Source organism: Primulina eburnea, chromosome 7, assembly GCF_022965805.1.
Source record: "Primulina eburnea isolate SZY01 chromosome 7, ASM2296580v1, whole genome shotgun sequence".
Lineage (NCBI taxonomy): Eukaryota > Viridiplantae > Streptophyta > Magnoliopsida > Lamiales > Gesneriaceae > Primulina > Primulina eburnea.
Genome location: NC_133107.1, coordinates 8,370,776 through 8,389,199, shown reverse-complemented (window position 1 = coordinate 8,389,199; position 18,424 = coordinate 8,370,776). Strand labels below are relative to the sequence as shown.

The 18,424-nt window shown below is 30.3% G+C and overlaps 1 protein-coding gene across 2 annotated transcripts; it reads left to right on the top strand.

Moving 5' to 3' along the window:
* Positions 1-2,756: 2,756 nt before the first annotated feature.
* On the top strand, positions 2,757-5,224 carry LOC140837123 (RAF-like serine/threonine-protein kinase PRAF). Of its 2 annotated transcripts, XR_012119220.1 has the most exons (4): positions 2,757-3,014; positions 3,125-3,670; positions 4,192-4,263; positions 4,853-5,224. XR_012119220.1 is itself a non-coding variant. In XM_073203148.1 (2 exons), exons 1-2 carry the CDS (start codon positions 2,858-2,860, stop codon positions 3,589-3,591), a joined length of 624 nt encoding a protein of 207 aa, XP_073059249.1. In that variant the 5' UTR covers positions 2,757-2,857; the 3' UTR covers positions 3,592-3,919. The 2 variants fall into 2 exon arrangements, 1 of the variants encoding a protein (XP_073059249.1); XM_073203148.1 differs by lacking the exons at positions 4,192-4,263; positions 4,853-5,224 and having other exon boundaries at positions 3,125-3,919.
* Positions 5,225-18,424: the final 13,200 nt, after the last annotated feature.

Below are 18,424 nucleotides of genomic sequence, written 5' to 3'. Positions count from 1 at the left end.
TTTGATTCCAAGAATCACCACTCAGCATTTGAACATCAAATGTGCGTTAAATTTAGTTTGATTTGTATATATTCTCCTAAAAATTAAAAGCATATATTTTAAAATATTTATTTGGATATATTGTTTGTTTGTATAGAGATTTTGAAAGTTTTAAAAAATGAGTAAATTAATGTGATTTGTTTGACAAATATATTGTAAATGAAATGATATGAAAATGTTAGCTCAAAAATGTTTTTGGAAATGAAAGAATTTTAATTTTTTCCCCAATAAAATCGTCGACTTTTATTTAGGGAGAAAAACATGGCCTAATAAGAATATTCAAATATTAGACTATTTCCCATTGAAAAACAACAAATTATTGAACATTTCAGTCAGACGTTTGGTTTGCGTTACAAGTATTTCTCTACACCAAAGGTTTATAATAAATTGATAATTAATTCAACATCAAATACAACAGGACAACCTTCAATACAAAATAGTCGATCCAAAAAAATATCTGCAAAACAAGGGCTTTCAAAACACTCTTTTAAATAAAAATAGATATAAATTTATATTTGGATATTATAGTCCATTTTATAATTTTGAACTTGAGTACACAATAGGATCATGTAGCGAGATTAATTATTGATATATCACGTGTGTCACAATCTATTAATATTTACGCAAAAACTCATATGAGACGGTCTCATATGTCAATTTTGTGAAACAGATATTCTATATGGGTCACCTACGAAAAAATATTACCTTTTATGTCAAATATATTACTTTTATTGTAAGAGTGAGTCTCATGTGAGACCGTCTCACGGGTCATAATCCGTGAGACGGGTCAACCATACCCATATTCACAATAAAAAGTAATACTCTCAGCATAAAAAGTAATACTTTTTCATGGGTGACCCAAATAAGAGATCCGTCTCACAGATACGACCCGTGAGACCGTCTCACATAAGTTTTTGTCTTATTGTAAATATGACATGATTGATCCGTCTCACGAATAAAAATCCGTAAAACCGTATTATGAAAGACCTACTCTAATATTTAAGATAATCTTATGATGTCAAAAATTTTCTCTTAAGATTATATTAAAAAAATTACAATAACACAAAAACTCTTGTAATACAGTCTCATGTGTCAATTTTCTGAGAAATATCTTCTGTTTGGTTCGTCCATGATTAAATATTAATTTTTGTGCAAGTATAACTTTTTATGGTAAATATAAAAATATTGATAATCTCACGAATAAAAAATTATTAAGCTATTTCACAAAAGACGTACTCTTTAAATAAAACCCCCCAAGTAACCAGACCAGCTTCTCTACAAGTTAAACTTGACCAAAAAGAGTGTTCTTTTCTTTTCTTTTCTTTTTTTTTTAAAGTAACACTTGATTTCTTTTTATTCTTGGAAAGGATGAAAGATCAATAAACTTAGAAATTAACCTTAGGGCCCACGAACATGGGAATCTATCCAACCACATGATCCAGATATTCCCTATTTCGCGGGTAGTTATTTTCTGATTCCAACTTGTCATCCTCATATCCAAAAATAATAACATTTATTTTTAACATACATGTTATAATATAAAATTCATGGTATTTATAAAATATTATTTATAAATAAATATATCAAAACTCTTGTAACTCACGTGTCAACTTTGTGAGATGGATGTTTGAGCTGACTCAACTTATATATCAAAATATTTTCTTCATTGTAAATATAGATCAAATATAGATCAGATAGTTCATTTTACATATATAAATCATGAGTTAGATGCACATATGGATGAAATTGGATCGAGTCTAAATTCGGTACTGTATTAAGGTGGGGGAAGGTTTATATATGTTTAGATATTATTAATTGTAATATTATATTTTTTTAGGCTAAATATTTAATACCTTATCATTAATTTTAGTTTATAAAATTTTTGAATTGAAATTATTTTATTTTATTATTGTAAGTTTAATATGAAAAGATATCATCTTAAATTTTTTAGTTATCAATTGAATACAAATCGGTATATTTTAACTTATGATAATTTTTTTTGTTTTGAATATAATTAACATAAATTTAGACATAAATTTAATGATTCGTTAATTTTTAACTTTTTTATGAAATAAATATAAAATTATATATTTTTGACTAGTTCAATAAATCAACCCGGATTGGACCTCAATCCTCGCAAGTTGGTGAGATGGTTTAAAGGAAGGCAGAACGGATTCCGTATTTGACCAAACCCGCCGTAACTCGGACCGTTGCCATCCTAGTTGCACATCAGATCTATTATATATATATATATATCAGATCTATTATATATATATATATATATATATATATATATATATATATATATATATATATATATATATATATATATATATATATATATATATCACATAGGTGTGCAATTATGAGTTTTGATATGCTGCACACTTATCGTGCACACCTATATGAGCACGATATGAGTTTTGATATGCTGCACACCTATCGTGCATATCTATGTGAGCATTGATGATGTGTCGCTCATCTATTGGATATGATGAAATATAGAAAAATTGTGCATCCAATGTGTAAGTGACACATCATCAGTGCTCATATAGATGTACACGATAGATGTGCAGTATATCAAAATTCTATATATATATATATATATATATATATATATATATATATATATATATATATATATTTATATTTTAAATAATAATTTGTTTTTTCACACTTGCACTAGCTTAGCCCACCTCTATAAATAAGTGCTCAGTACTTCCTAACACAGGCTTGAAGAAGAAGAAGAGCAAAAACTTCAAAGCAAGTCTCTCTTCCTCTAAAGCCCGCTTTTTTACCCAAAAAAATCCAAGAGAAAATGAAAGTTATGGTCGGAAATGATCTCTCCCGAAAACCCATCAAGTTCACGTGCAGCTACGGCGGCCGGATCCTCCCCCGTTATCCGGACGGAAAGCTGCGGTACCACGGCGGCGATACCCGTGTTCTTTCTGTTGAACGCACTGTTTCTTTTTCGGGTGAGTCCCGTTGTAATTTTTCCATTTTTGAAGTGATTCAATGATTATGTCTGTGTTCTTTGTGTTATTTAAAGATTTAATTCGTTGTGTTTGATTTTTTTTTGGTGTAGAGCTGTTGTTGAAATTAGCGGAGATGTGTGGAACGGCGGTGAGTTTCAGGTGCCAATTGCCGTCTGAAGATCTGGACGCATTGGTGTCGATTACTTCCGACGAGGATCTCGCCAATCTCATCGAGGAGTACGACCGGGCGGCGGCAGCGTCGTCTTCGCCGGTCTCCTCTCTCAAGATCAGAGCTTTCCTCTTCGCCCCCAAGCCCACCAAAAAGGTCTCTCCACCTCCCTCAACTGTTTCCTTCAACTCACCCAAATCACCCTTCTGCTATGCTGCCGTCACTGGCGGCGTCCCGCCTCGGTGCCCCAGCTCCGCCAGCGGGAAACACATCCCCCACGCCTCCAAGCAGCCGCCGTCCTACGTCGTGAAAGCCGCCGGGAAATCTCCTTACCATCAGTATGCATGCCACCATCATGGAAATGGTGGCCGTGTTTATCTGATTCACTGTGGGAACAACTGGCAATAACAAAATCTTTCCAGGGGGAAATGGAAGTAATCCAACTGAGAAAAATGGGGAAAATTTTGGGAAAAAAATCAAGAAAAAGGTATATATTAATGATGTAAAATGATGCATAATTAATCTGGATTGTGTATTATTAATTAAAAAATTAGGAAAAAAAGGGATCCATTTTTGTCGATCCCACTGCGTGGAAATATAATGAAAATCGAGTCTCCGTATTCAGAAAATCATATGAATGGCTTGTTCTTTTTTCTTTTTTCTTTTTTTTTTTGGCTGTAATTCCAAATTTATTTCTCGGAAGTTAATCGTGGTTGCGTCCACAATTTTCAGAGAACCATGAATTATATTTATTTTAATGTTCTTTTTATTACCGAATTATGTTTTTTTTTTTTTTGCGATGGTGAATTATTAGTTATATTAGGAGTCACATTTGAATTTTTGTTAAATGGAACTGATTTTCATGGTTTCGTCCACACCAAGAATATTTTCATTATAATTTTTTTTTAAATTATTTCATTTTTTATGCTGGATTATTATTTATTTATCGTGGTAAATATTTCTAAGTTTTTGCAATCTTTTTAAATTCATTTATCTGGTTTCTTGCAGGTTCAGAAGGATTCCATGATTTGTAATTGAACGAAGGGTGGTGACAGCTTCGAGGTGGACACGATAGTGAAGGTACGCAAGGTTTTCTTTTCTTTTTTTTGGGTTCATTTTCTCAATAAAAATTTAAGGGGTTTGAAATATATTTATTTTATTTTAGGAGTTGTTTTCAATAAAACTTATCAAAACTATTATATTCTTACATTTTCCAGAACCATTTTGCAAGAATCATGATTCTTGAACCCACAATTGGCCCAATTTGTATTTGTCCTCGAAAAATTTAATGTCTCCACGATCCAGCCAACCAACACTTATCCCTCATTTATGACCAAATTATATGACCCATGATAGTTATCGTTATGACATTGTCTCAAGAGTTTATCTACATGTAATGTAAGTATATTGATTTTTCAATGAATTTCATACCTTAAAGGGATAGTTTGGAATTTCCCCCGAGCCAAGGACATCAAAGTCTTAAATTTGAGACGACGTCTTAAGTTTAATACTTGATAATAATAAATCTTTTCTGGATCAAGGAAAAAAATCCCACCAGCTCATGGTCATGACGATTTCATATGATATTTATGAGATCGAATCTATTCACAAAACTTGAATCGTCGATCCAAATATGATCTAATTGTATCCGTGTTACATATGTTGATAGGTATCGGGTGAAAGATGCAGCGCCGGAGATAGAAGTGGCGTGTACGGGACGAACGGGGAACTTAATTATCCATAGCGTAAGGATATGCAAATATGTCGAAAAATTTAAGACAGAAACATCAATCGCCTTCAATGGAAGATATGGAACTGGGAAATTAAAGTGGAGAGATTGAAACCCTAAATTTGACGCAAATGAAAGAAAAGCCAAATGGAGTTGGAATTATTGGACGTGGCTGATGCAAAGCATTAATTCTCAAGTTCGGTATACTCCATGGCCCATTACAGCTGGTGCCTCGACTCCTGGAACAATTCCAATTATTTTGACATTTTGGAAGATATAAAAGAAAATTAAATGAATTACAAATTAATCTAATCTCAAGAAAAGTTTAAATATCTCCCAATTCAACATTAAAATCTTAATATAATTTGTTGAGTTTAAATGCTCAAAAAAAAAATTCGTTGAGATCAATGATCGAGTCGGAAATATGAGTCGATTCGGTATAAAATTGGACACTGGTGTTTTTTTATGAGTTTGAAAATCCAATTATGAATTAGTTATATTTAAAATTCAAATTTTGAATGAGGTATATAAGTTTTAATTTTTTTATAAGAAATTTCAAATTATTATGGAAAAGAAAAAGGAAAAAGCCGCATTTTTTTCTGTGACGAGGGATGATTTTGGGGTTTTTTATTTCTTTTTTCGGTTTTAGAAGTATATAATCTGATATCTGAAAATTTTTCTTTAAGTTCGGTTCGGTTTTTTACCATAACGATTAAGTTATTTGGTCGATTAACTCGGTTTTGGTATAATTATTTAAATTAATAATATACATATAATTTAAATATAATATGTTAGTTTTTCATATAATTTTTTAACTAAATATTTAGATGTAAAATCTAAATAAATAACAATAAACTAAAAATTATTCAAACGATTTTTCGTTATCTAAATATCATATCAAAAATATATAATATAAATAAATTATTAATTTAATGAAATTTGATTTTTCGATTGATTCGATTTTGATATATATAATTCGAAACAAAACCAAATAAATTTTAACTTTAACATTTATATTTGAATTAGAAAATTTAACTTTTGATTCAGTTTAGTTAGATCTTTGGATTTTTCAATTTTAATTTTCGATTTTATTAGTTTTATAAGAAGTTTGAAAACTCCTATGGATGATAACAAGATAAGGTCCACATTGATGTGACAAATGAAGCATCTCCACTCATGCCAGCTTGGAAACCATGTACATATATAAAACAATTATTATTATTATTATTATTATTATTATTATTATTATTATTATTATTATTATTATTATTATTATTATTATTATTATTATTATTATTATTATTAAATAAAAATATGAATTTCATGAATATTTATACTTAAATAAAATCTATGTTTTTTTAAAAAAATTTATCTGATAAAATAAATAGAATGGTAACTTTTATAATTAATATTTTCATCTTTGCAAAAAATATTTCAAATTTGACCACCATTGATTATGCAATTATGTACTATAACCGAGATTTCTTTATTGCAATCGCATTGGTCTGCTAAATGTTGGTTGACTGAATTATGCTCCATAAATTTTGGGGAACCTCCAAAATTTGATGGCATTTTATAACAAACTCGTTCACTCAGAAAATTAATATTGGATATATGAATCTATGATATAAAACTAGTAATCCAGACTAAAAAAAATTCTACGTTCCATTTTGTGCTACGTTTCCGACTTATACAAATATATATGATATATCTGCCAAACAATTAAAATTAAGTACCAGTTATGCCAGATATATATTTGTGTAGCGATACTCACTGAAAATTTAGGGCTTATTCCAGTGAGTGACACTAGTCCAGACACAGGTATCGAATTTGTCCTAAGGCTGAAATCACGAAGAAGACAGTTAGAAGGGAGCCGAGAGGGTGCACTGGCGTAGCCCCTCCGACGCTCAAATCAGATACTAATGATATAAGTGGAGAACGACTAAAAGTACTGTTGAAAAATAATTTATTGTGAATCATTAATTTGACGCTCAAACCTGATATTTATAGGAGAATACATGAGCTTGTCTTTGGATATGAATGGGCCAGAGATCCAAAGTCTGATTTGGGCCTGGTCTCGATGAGCTTATCCATAAAGTATCACGTAGCACAAAATCGAGTCGAGATCTCATTCCAAATCGACTACCAAATTACTAATTCAAGTTAGCAAATTGTCATTTTCAAGTTTATCGATCAACTTGGCACTTAGCATACATAATGTGCTATAAGAATAGTTCAAAATTGATATGCTATGCATCAGCCATCCCACCAATTATTCCTGGTTCAATTGATTTATTAACTCAATTATTACAAAAAAATTGCCACTGGAATAACAAAAAACAATATCGTTAATTTAAATGTCTTATTCTATTTTTATTTTATTGTATATATGAGCTAAAAAATATTGAGCATGTCTCTTGTGAGACGGTCTCACACTTATATATTTGTCAGAAGGACTTATCTGGATTATAACTATATTAAAAAGTAATATTTCTTTTATATAAAATTAAATTTTTATGGATTTGGCCGATTCGAATATATGTTTCACAAAATTAACTTTTGAGATGGTCTCGAAGTAGTTTTTTAAAAATATTTATGAAATATAGGTTTTTACCAACGAAATAGACAAAGATTTTAGGTGTAGGCGATATTTTCGCCCATAAAAAAGCTAGCGATTTTTTCGTTTAACTAGATGAGGGAAACGAAGTGACATTAATGAGATATTTTGCCGTTAATTCTTATCTCTTTAATTATTTTTCATTTATTAATATATTCAAGGATAATTATATCCAATACTCTATTTCAATCTCTTGCGTCTTGTCACAATTTTTTTTTATAAAGATGTAATGAACTAAGTCCTTGCGAGCTACTCAGATTTTAATTCTATTAAAAGTTTGTCCGAGATCGTTCGTTAAGCTTATCAAGCCGATATCGAAAATGATATTCTGATCGTAAGCACGCGAGTCTGTTTGTGAGCTCGACTAGTTTTTTGGACCTTGAGTGTGAAATAATAACTTGTATTATCTCACATCAAAATCTGAGTGTAATAAAAGTAATTGAAAGACTATAAAATAAAAAGAAAACCCCATTAAATTCTCATATCTTAGTTGACCTTTTGGCTAAAAATACTCGACGATAACGAAAACGAGCTCGATTAACGAGATCGAAAATGATCTTGTTTAACGAGCTAGAAATTGAGCTCGCTTAATGTGCAGAGCTCAGGAAAGACTCGTTAAACATGATAGATTAGTTATTAACGAGCCGAGCTCGAGCCTCATGACAAAAGCTCGATTTGATTTTGAGCCGAGCTCGAGCCTATATATATCTTAAACGAGCCGAGTTCGAGTCTAATATTGTTCAAGTCGACTCATTTACGTCCCTAATTTTTTATATCTCAATCCCTTTAAATATTGGCTACTTACGTTTTCAATTTGGACAAGTGTTCATATGAAATTTCTTGCACATGCTAATAATTAATGTGTGTTATATTATTTATGAAACCATAGATTACTAATTTTTTTTCTGAAATGATGGGGATTCAAAACTCAGGTGTAAAAATATGTTTGAATACATTCAATCATGATAATTTTAATGCAAATTGAATATATTCAATTTGAATAAAGAAACTCGTCACTTACCTCGATTCGTTTATGTTCGGTGCAATAATTATCTCTGTTGGGTAGAACAATCGAAACGTAGTGCTTATACTACAATACGATTTAAAATATTTGAGTTTCACACGCTATCACCGGCTATAATTTTCGATAAAATGACATATTCTCGGTTCTATATTTTGTAACTCCATAGTAGTTAATGGCAACAAGAAGATAAAAAATGCCTAGTGAATTTGAGCTTTTGCTCCATTCTAATGGGGAAAATATTTCCCCTAATGGCTAATCCTATACTATCCTATCCTATCCTATCCTATCTCAATTCGATAAAATCTTCCTATAAAAAATAAAGCATAGATTTCAATTTGTTGTGTCGTGTTTGCAAATCCCTTCATGATTTCATCTACGGTCTCCATTTATATCTTCGAGCTATGAACTTTTATTTCGATTTTTTTCATTAAAGAGAAAAGCGAAAAGAAATAAAAAAAATTTCGTTTAAATTGTGAATATTCTCGCATTGTAGGTTCGATAGATTCAATAATTTAATTATTATTGGTTTATAAAATTTATATAGAAATCGCTCATAATTATTAGGGAATAATAACAAAAGAGTTATCTAAATTAAATTTTTTCTACTTTTGTTAAAATCGTGTCTTGGTTATATAGACTGATTTTCCCCCTCTTTTTGATCCTATTTTACTAAATTATTGGGTTCAACCCAAGTAATTTATAGTAGAAAATATAGGAATCAAATTATAGGAAGGATGCCACAATTTGACCAAAATATAGGAATCAAATTATTTAATATATGTATATTAAAATTTAGTGGCAAGAAAGCAAGATTAAGAATAGGGAGGATGCCACAAGCTGACCAAAATAAGAACAGTCAGCCCATGATAGACAAATTAAACGAATTTGATATCTTGTGAATGAGTGGGTTTCATGTGAGACCGTCATACGGATCATAATTTGTGAAACGAATCAACCCTATCCATATTCACAATAAAAAGTAATAATTTTAGCATAAAAGTAATACTTTTTCATGAGTGACACAAATAAGAGATTCGTTTCACAAATACGACCTGTGAGCCCGTCTCACATAAGTTTTCCCTCCTGTGAATAGAGTGATGTTTTATGTGAATAAAATACAAATACTTCTGATTTTTTGTAAAACTCGAGTAAAAGTTTATATGAAATAACAATATGTTAGCAATTCATATCAATCTTATAGTTCGAACCAAACATTTGCATATTAAAAATCAAATAAGTCAATTTATGTTCAACACATCATTCTATTTTTTTTAAAAGGAATCTAAATAGCATAGAGTTGACCATTTACTGGAAGGTTCGATCTTGCCCCCACACCCTATATCAATGGTTGAGATTCCACTTCATGGGAAAAAAAAAATTGGACCAGAATTTTTTCTGGCTCTTGGATGTACTCCTGCAAGCAGTGCCTGCACGGATAGGATGGAATAATCCCCATTTACTTCACTTAACAAAAGACATCCATAATAAATATTGTGCATGAATCCAGAGATTACAGTGCTGACAAAAGACGAAAAATAATTAATCAGATGCCAAACACGCGCACTCCTTCAAGCCTAGGGTTTAGGGTGTACCCGCGGCGCCTGTCTGTTTCACGGTTTGTTTATGTCCGAAAGCTGAGGCTATGTTTGGCATGCGGGCTTTATTTTAATGGAGATTTCAGAGTAAGCATATGTTTTAATTTGGAAATATTAGTTTAATTTAAGGGACAAATTGGTCAGGGGAGCCACCACTGTCACTTGTCTATTGCAGATGTCTGTGTCGTATATTTACAATAAAATTCAAAAATTAATACTTAAAAAAATCTGATTAATTTTTTTTTTTTTGGTTGAAAATGGTATATTAAACATAATTTTTTTTTACAATTATCTTGAACGTTTTTGAGTATATAGATTCAATGTTTGTGTACATATACAGCAGGTGATGGCTAGAGTCGGGTTAGATTTGTTTGAGTCGAGCTTATGATTTCATTACTCAAGCTTCATTATCTTAGACTTGTATATATCAAAAAAATATTGAAAAAATTACTGTTAGAACATTTCATGTTTGTAATCTTGACTTTGATACTAACAAAATTTGTTATTGTATTTCTAACATGTTTACCCACGCGTGAAGTTGCAAACATATGAAGAAAACTGAAATTGAATTTCTGACGAGTTTCAATTTTTGATGATATCTCTCAGCTGAATGATTAAAATGACAATCCACCGACTTGATTGATCAGAAAACTCAAATTGGAACAAGTCGTATTCATGTCAATTGGGAAAAATCGGATGTTATCTAAGTCAAATTGATCTCTGAATGACTAAATTGATTGCACGAAAATATCAATCAGTTGGGTAAGAGCAGTTATGGTATTTTGGTCATATCTCTCAGATCTGTTAGTGGAATGAAACGATTCAGTATACGTTGGAAAGATAAGAAGATTATATACAAATCATCTTCAGTAGTCAAAGTATAAATCGAAGCTTAAAATGCTAATAAATGACAATTAAGCTACTGGTTCTACACAAACGCTGATTTCAGCACACCAGCTGAAACTGAACCGGTTGAGCAGCTGATCAGTTAAACTGAACCAGTTGAGCTGCTTACCAGTAAAACTGAACCAGTCGAGGAGCTGACCAGCTGAAACTGAACCGGCTGAGCAGCTGACCAGTTGAACTGAACAAGTTGAGATGCTGACCAGTTGAAGATGTATCTTCTTTTCGGGAGCTCATTATATAAGAACTCCAACGTTAAGCGTGCTTGACTTGGGGCAATTCTGACCTCTTGGGAAGTTTCTTAGGGTACGTGTGAGTGAGGACATAAGCACGTTGGAAATACCCATCTTGGTACAGTGAGGACAGTCGTTGAATCTGGGGAGTTACATATACGTAGATAGATCCATCAACTAATACGATGATACGAAAGTCACAATTAATGAATGTAATTCAAATAAAAAAAAATGAATACGTACATGCTGATATGTTAATACATATTTTGGACACGTTACGCTTTGACACGATTTGTTTTAAGTTCATACTTTTAAGATCATGAAATATATGTGATTACAGTACTTTTCACTGTTACATGTTATGTATATATACTTGTTGTAACGATTTTGGTGTGTTGAGTCTTTATAGTCACTAGGTGTGAATTATGCAGGTAGGCATACTTTTGAGGAGAGTGGAGACGCCGAAGATTGAGTAGACATGGCTGGATGTGCGCACGCTAACCCGAGGAGTATATTTTTCCCCACACAACGAAAACAGATGGGGATGATAAAAATAAGAACTTTTCTGATCTATTTTCATTTCTGTTAGGCCATCTCCAACCCATAAATCTATTATGGTGTAGTTTCTGCATCAAAAAAGTGCAGTTTCTGCACCAAATATAACATTCATCTCCAACTCATTTACTCAAATCTTACCCTAAAAAGTATATTCCTAAAATATTCTTTTTGTTTACTATTTATTTATAAATTTAACAATATAATTATAATTAATGTTAATATTAGTATTATACTTATAATTTTATTTTTATTAATAGTTAAATATATTTATTTGATTCTTATATATATTAACTCTAATATTTATAATACGAATTAATATAAATGCTTCATTATTAAAATTGACATAGTTTTAATACAGATAATTTATTTTTAGAATTTAATATGAATCCAAATTCAAACATTTGAACAACTATATTCCTCATACAAATGATCAATTAAAACACTTCGTATTGCATAGTAAACATAAATAATAATATTTAAAAATCATTAAATCAAATTAAATTTTAAATATTAATAATTAACATAAATATATAAATAATTTAAAAATCAACATTTATATTTTTTAAAATTTTTAAGATTAAATATTTAGTTATTAAAATAAATATTATACTATTATTTTATAATATTTACAATTTTTAATACAAATATTTATAATAAATACATATTAAAAAAATTAAAAAAAAAATGGACCCCTGCGCCAAGAGGGCAGCCCCCGTTGGAGTATTAAAAGCTGCGCCAGCGTTGGAGTTGCTCTTAATGAATAAAAATCTCACAAACGAAATTTGGCAACAATGGTCACAGTCCAAGAACTTGAAGAAAATAGTAATAGAAAACAAAACACGGGCTCATGAATAAGAGACATAGCGAACTTATCCATAAAATACAGACAATTGAAAATCCCGTTTGGTGTACTAGCCATCGGAAGTGCTTCTTCATCCCATCCAACCATGGCCGCTAACAAATTTTGATTTCCCGGGCCATCTTCCGAAATCACTGGCTCTTTTTTGGATGGATTGTCCAACATTTTCTTGTAATCTTTCTCCCACAGGATTCGCAAGAGAGGGAGGAGAAACGGTGAGTTATTTGGTGTGATGCTGGTGCAGAGGGGATATATCCTCTCGGAATCCTCTTGATGGGCTTGTGAAAACAATAATCATAGAATTGGACAACATTTTATGGGCTATTATTGGGCTAGGAATTAGTAACATTTATGGGCTCGTATTGGGCTGACGGTATTTTTAGGTTTTTGTGACATCTCCATTATTTTGATAGAATATGCCAAAAATTCCCCACAAAAGACAATTGGAGATTAGGGTTCGTGTTTGGATAAAGGATTTAGGGCACTGAAACTGTTTCAGGATGGTCTTTACAATTTTCCGACTGTCTTTTTTTGTATTTATTAATTTTACAGAAGGCTCTTGCCGAGTTTCTTCACAGTTCCACTTATCGTAATCGTTTCTCAACTCTTTTTCTGTGTGGCCTCCGTCATATTTATCGAAGGAAATCAAATATTTTTGGTTATTTAGGAGTTACAGTAGGCAAAACGTGTGGTAATGGAGATATTATAGGATTTCTTATTGTAAAAGCTGTCTTTTTTTTTTTTTTTTTTTCGGAAAAGTAATGTCCATAATGGTATGAATGTGGGTGTGGGTTTTGGTAGTGCATTGTAAAACATAATTATAATATTTTCTACCTACTTTTTTCCAAATCCACGAAATCAATCTTATTTGTTGTAGCGTATCAGCCGACTCGATGTTGAACGACATGCCTTTTACGAGGTTTGCAATAGTTTTTTCGATTTTCGCTAAAGCCGCTACGAACATTGTTATATATTATCACAAGAATCATATGAAGACTGAACCTGAAGCTGAACCACTTAATTATGAACTCATGCAACTCGAGAAGCAAGAGGTTAAAGCAAGGAAAAAGTTTGACGATGAGGAAAAAGTTTGAGGATGAATTCAGGCATCTCATGAATGAGAAAGAGGTTGAATCAACACTCAAGAAATTATTTGGGGAGGAGCCGTTTTTATCTGTCGCTGATGAAAACTAAAAAATAGATAAGTTACAAGAACTAGGTAATGGTATATCGTCCTTTTGTTTTTCACTCTTTTGAAATTTAATAACTAATGCCTTGATGTTAATTAATATACTTTTCAATTACGGAAGAAACATTTTGTCTATGCTGCCCAGTACTCTTATCCACACAGCACATGACACGTGTGTTGAGTGAATAAATCGTGGTCACTCATTCGACCAAGATGTATGGATGGATTATCATGATTCAATAGTCAACATATATGTCACGTGTTGATTGGATGAGTACACTGCTCATACGAATAGCATCTATCAAACAGAAGAAATTTAGGTTGTGGATAATTTAATGTCCTATGTTGAGCATGGTCCAATAATCAGGAGTTATTAATTTCATAATTAATTAAATCATTTCATCGGTTATCATCTCTCTTAATGCCGATATCTCTTAATTTAATGTCCTATGTTGAGCATGGCCCTTTTACTTCATCAATAGTCTATATCGCTTATAGATGTTCATATATTGACTTAATTATCCTTCCATAAGAACAAAATCCTACAAACATTGAAACAAGAGTTTATTAGGAATAAGACTCTATTCAAATCTAAGACATTATATCTTATGGATAAATACCAAAAACAATTCACATAGGATAAAAATGTCAGGATTAAAATATCTAGGAATAAATCTCATTAGTAGATCAAATCAAATTAGTCTACAAAAACAAAACTCTTATTTTTTCAATTCAAATAAAGGAGAAAGGTTAATTAGGAATTTAATATTCAAAATCATAAAGAGACGGAAATATAACATGAAGTCGCAATTTATCCTAAATATTATAAAACCTGGGGCAGAGGGACATTAGCTTGTACCCGAGCTGGCCCAATTTTTTTTGAAAAAATTTATAGGTAAATTTTGTATAATTTTAGAATAATATGATAGTAGCCCGGGTATATCAATTTAAATATTAAAATTTTAGAGATTAAAATTCTATCCCGGACGGAGCCATATTTCTGGCTCCGCCCCTGTATAAAACTATATACTCCTAATAGAGTTAAATGTCATGGTCTTAAATCCCACTTGAAGTTATTAACCTTGGTATGTTTAGCATTAAAAACAGGAAAAATATTACATTGCTTTCGTTATAAAATTTCCAAAACTTATATAACTTTGTTATTTTATAATACATGAAATACACTCTAAACAATCTAAGCTGGAAAAATCTGCAAAACTGTGAAAAGCTACCATGGAGTCTGACAGGAGATTTCTCCTTCGTCCTTAAAAATCATCCCCTCTATTCTCACGTCCCTTGTTCAAGGTCATTCAAATGTCCTAATTTTCAGTAAGTGAATCATATGTACTTAAATGGACAAGTGTATTTTCATTTTCAAGTTTATAATAGTGTCTATGTTGTTTTAAAATAATATTTTTGACATAAAATCGAAAATCATAGATATATCCATAATTATGTTAGCATTCTCACAAAAATTAACTAATGTCGAATGGAGTGTTGAATAGTTCGAACACAAAACTCAACGACCACTTAATTAACCAACGTCGAAGCAAAAAAACTTGTTGAATGGAGCGTTGAACAGTGCGAACACAAAAATCAGCTGTATATTATTTTGAACTAGCAAAGCGCGCAATATGAGATCGAGAACATGCATGGAATTAGAAATATTATTTTTGAAGGATGCATGGAAATAGAATTATTACATTGCATAATTGAATTTTCCAAACATTTTTTCAGCCAAAAATATTTGTAATTAATGTCACATAATTCTAATATTTTCTCATTTTTTAAACACTTACTTATAATTTGTATTTTGTAATGGGTTAATGGCCGTAAATTTTGTTAATTAAAACGTAGAATCAAGTGAATCAATAAATTGTAAACGTACCGGTGCATCAATATTTATGTAATTTGAAAATAATACAAATTAATATTTTGTGTGTAAATATATTTATGATTAGAAACATCAAGTGTTAATTTCTTGTTGATGGACAGTAATTAATTAAAAACAATCTTTCACTCTGTAGATTAAATATTTTGTGAGTGATTTTTTTTAATTAAATATATAATATTATATAATTTATAAAATGGAATTAAATTTTTTTGGACCACTAAATAGTCCAATTTTATGTTTTAGTCCATTAACTTGTCAAATTTTAGTCTTTGTGCACTAAATTTTAATTTTCAGCTATTTTTGTTTATTTGATATGATATGGTGTCGAACACATCAACATTTTTTGCTGTCATATCGGATATTTTTTGTGTCAGGCCAACATTTTCAGGTGTCATGTCAGCACTCTCATGAAATAGAATAAAATGTTTTTTTAAAAAAAAACTATGTTACCGTGTTTTATCAAAACCAAACTTTGAATATTTAGTGAACCAAACTCAAATTTGAGTCAGTGACCAAAAACAATATTTTCCCTATATATCCTACGACGTAAAATCATGGAAGCACATTAAAAATATTTATTGTTGATGAATTATTAAATTACAATAATAAAAGATATCATTTATAAATTTTCTCAAGTTTTTAAAGCTTCGATAACATTGTATTTTTAATTACATGGCCCGCTATCTAGTGTTGGAGAAATAGATATGTGTACATTTTCATAATTTTTTTACGATTTATGTTAGAAAGTGATTTATTTTAGAACTGGGTAATGTTAATTTATTAGATTATATACAATATTTTTAAATAAAATTTTCAATTTTAGTATTGTATTTTTATCTCTTTGTGATTTTAGTCTTTTATTATGTTAAAGATTAGTCTTAGTAGGCTATTTTCGTTTTATACAATTTTGATCTTTTTTCGGACGCCATATTGACCTGACGTCGACATAATACTCACATGTACAATATCACACCCTCACTTCCAATCACTATAATATATAGTCAAAGTCCAGGGGCGGAGCCAGGATTCATAAGTACCCGGAGCTGGCTCCATCTTGTGTTAGACATTAATAAGTTCAGTTAAAATCAAATCGAATTTTCTAAAATCGAATTAACCGAACTTTTTTTCGACAAACCGAACTGACCGAATTTTGCTACGAAAACTAACAAACAAAATAAAAAAGTGATTATTCGGTCAGTAACACAAATAACCAAAATTTTATATATTTTTTAAAATAATAATGTTTTAAATACAAAATTACAATATAAAAATTAGATCAAATAAATTTAAAATTTAATAAATTACTATTTTCTAATAAATTTTATTTTGATTATTTATTAATTTCTTTTAAATATATTACTATTTTCTAATAAATTTTATTAGAAATTTTAATATTTATATCTTTATAAACAAAGATTTAATAATATTAATTTTATTTATAAAAGTTTAGTTTTTTAGGTTAACCGAAGATTTATATTAAAAACTGAAATCGAACCGAACAAACCTATAGTTTTAAAAAATTAAAACGAACTTCTGAATAAATCGATTGTAGGACTAAATGTTTGTCGTTTTATCAAAAGCTCAGCTGGTGGTAATGGTGCAACTCAAATATTTTAAATCGCGCAGTAGTCCAAGCGTCATGGTTCGATAGCTATACCTAGTAGGGACAATTCTTGCACTTCAACACCGAACCGAATTTTCAAATTAATCCATTTCGGTATGTTATTTTGGTTGAAACCGAAATTTTGTTCACTCATAGATTGTAATTGATGTTTTCCCGTTATTTGTTGATATATGCTCTTTTGGTTTAAAAATAACAACCGTTTTTATTTTCTTCATTCTTACTTAACTAGAAAAATTCAATATTCCCAAAATTTTACAAAAAAGAATTAATTTCATACTTATTTAATTTTTGGTTATTATAAAGAAAAAAATCACAAAACAAGCCCTATAATAATTGTACATCAATAATCATCAAATATTTCAACCAATTGATTATTATTCCAAAATCTGCAATAGATTTTTAGGGTAAAAATTCAAACTCCAAAATTCATATACATCATAAGACAATATTATTGCAACTTGAATAATCACAACTAAATATTCAATATAATTTTAGAGTCATTTAATTTTTATCTAAAAATTGCATAATTTCAAAACATATGACAATAAACCAACCAATACACAGTAATGAAATATGATTTGTGAGAGTTGTTTTATATGTAATTTTTAAACATGAGACTAAAAAAATAAGACTGATAAAATTTTTATTCTATTTTAATATGAAATGAAAAAATTTAAAATACTAATTTAAAAAAAATAAGTGGGGTTGGATCCCACCCTATTGGAGCCCACCCTAACCCAAGGGTAGCTCCGCCCCTGAGTCAAACCAAATATATTTCATTACGAAACAAAAAATATTAGCTACTGTTAGGAGTGCCCACCGGTGATGTCGTATCTTCTGATTTTGGCTGGTCAACCTGCAACTTTCAGCCACAAACAATAAAAAATACAATATGATATGTTAGCATAAAACGGGCTCAGACGAATTGATTTTGGCCTCTCTAAATACACAGTAAACCAAGGCGAAGATCACAAAGGTTTCCCGATCAAAACCCCGGTTACTGATAACCAACTCAA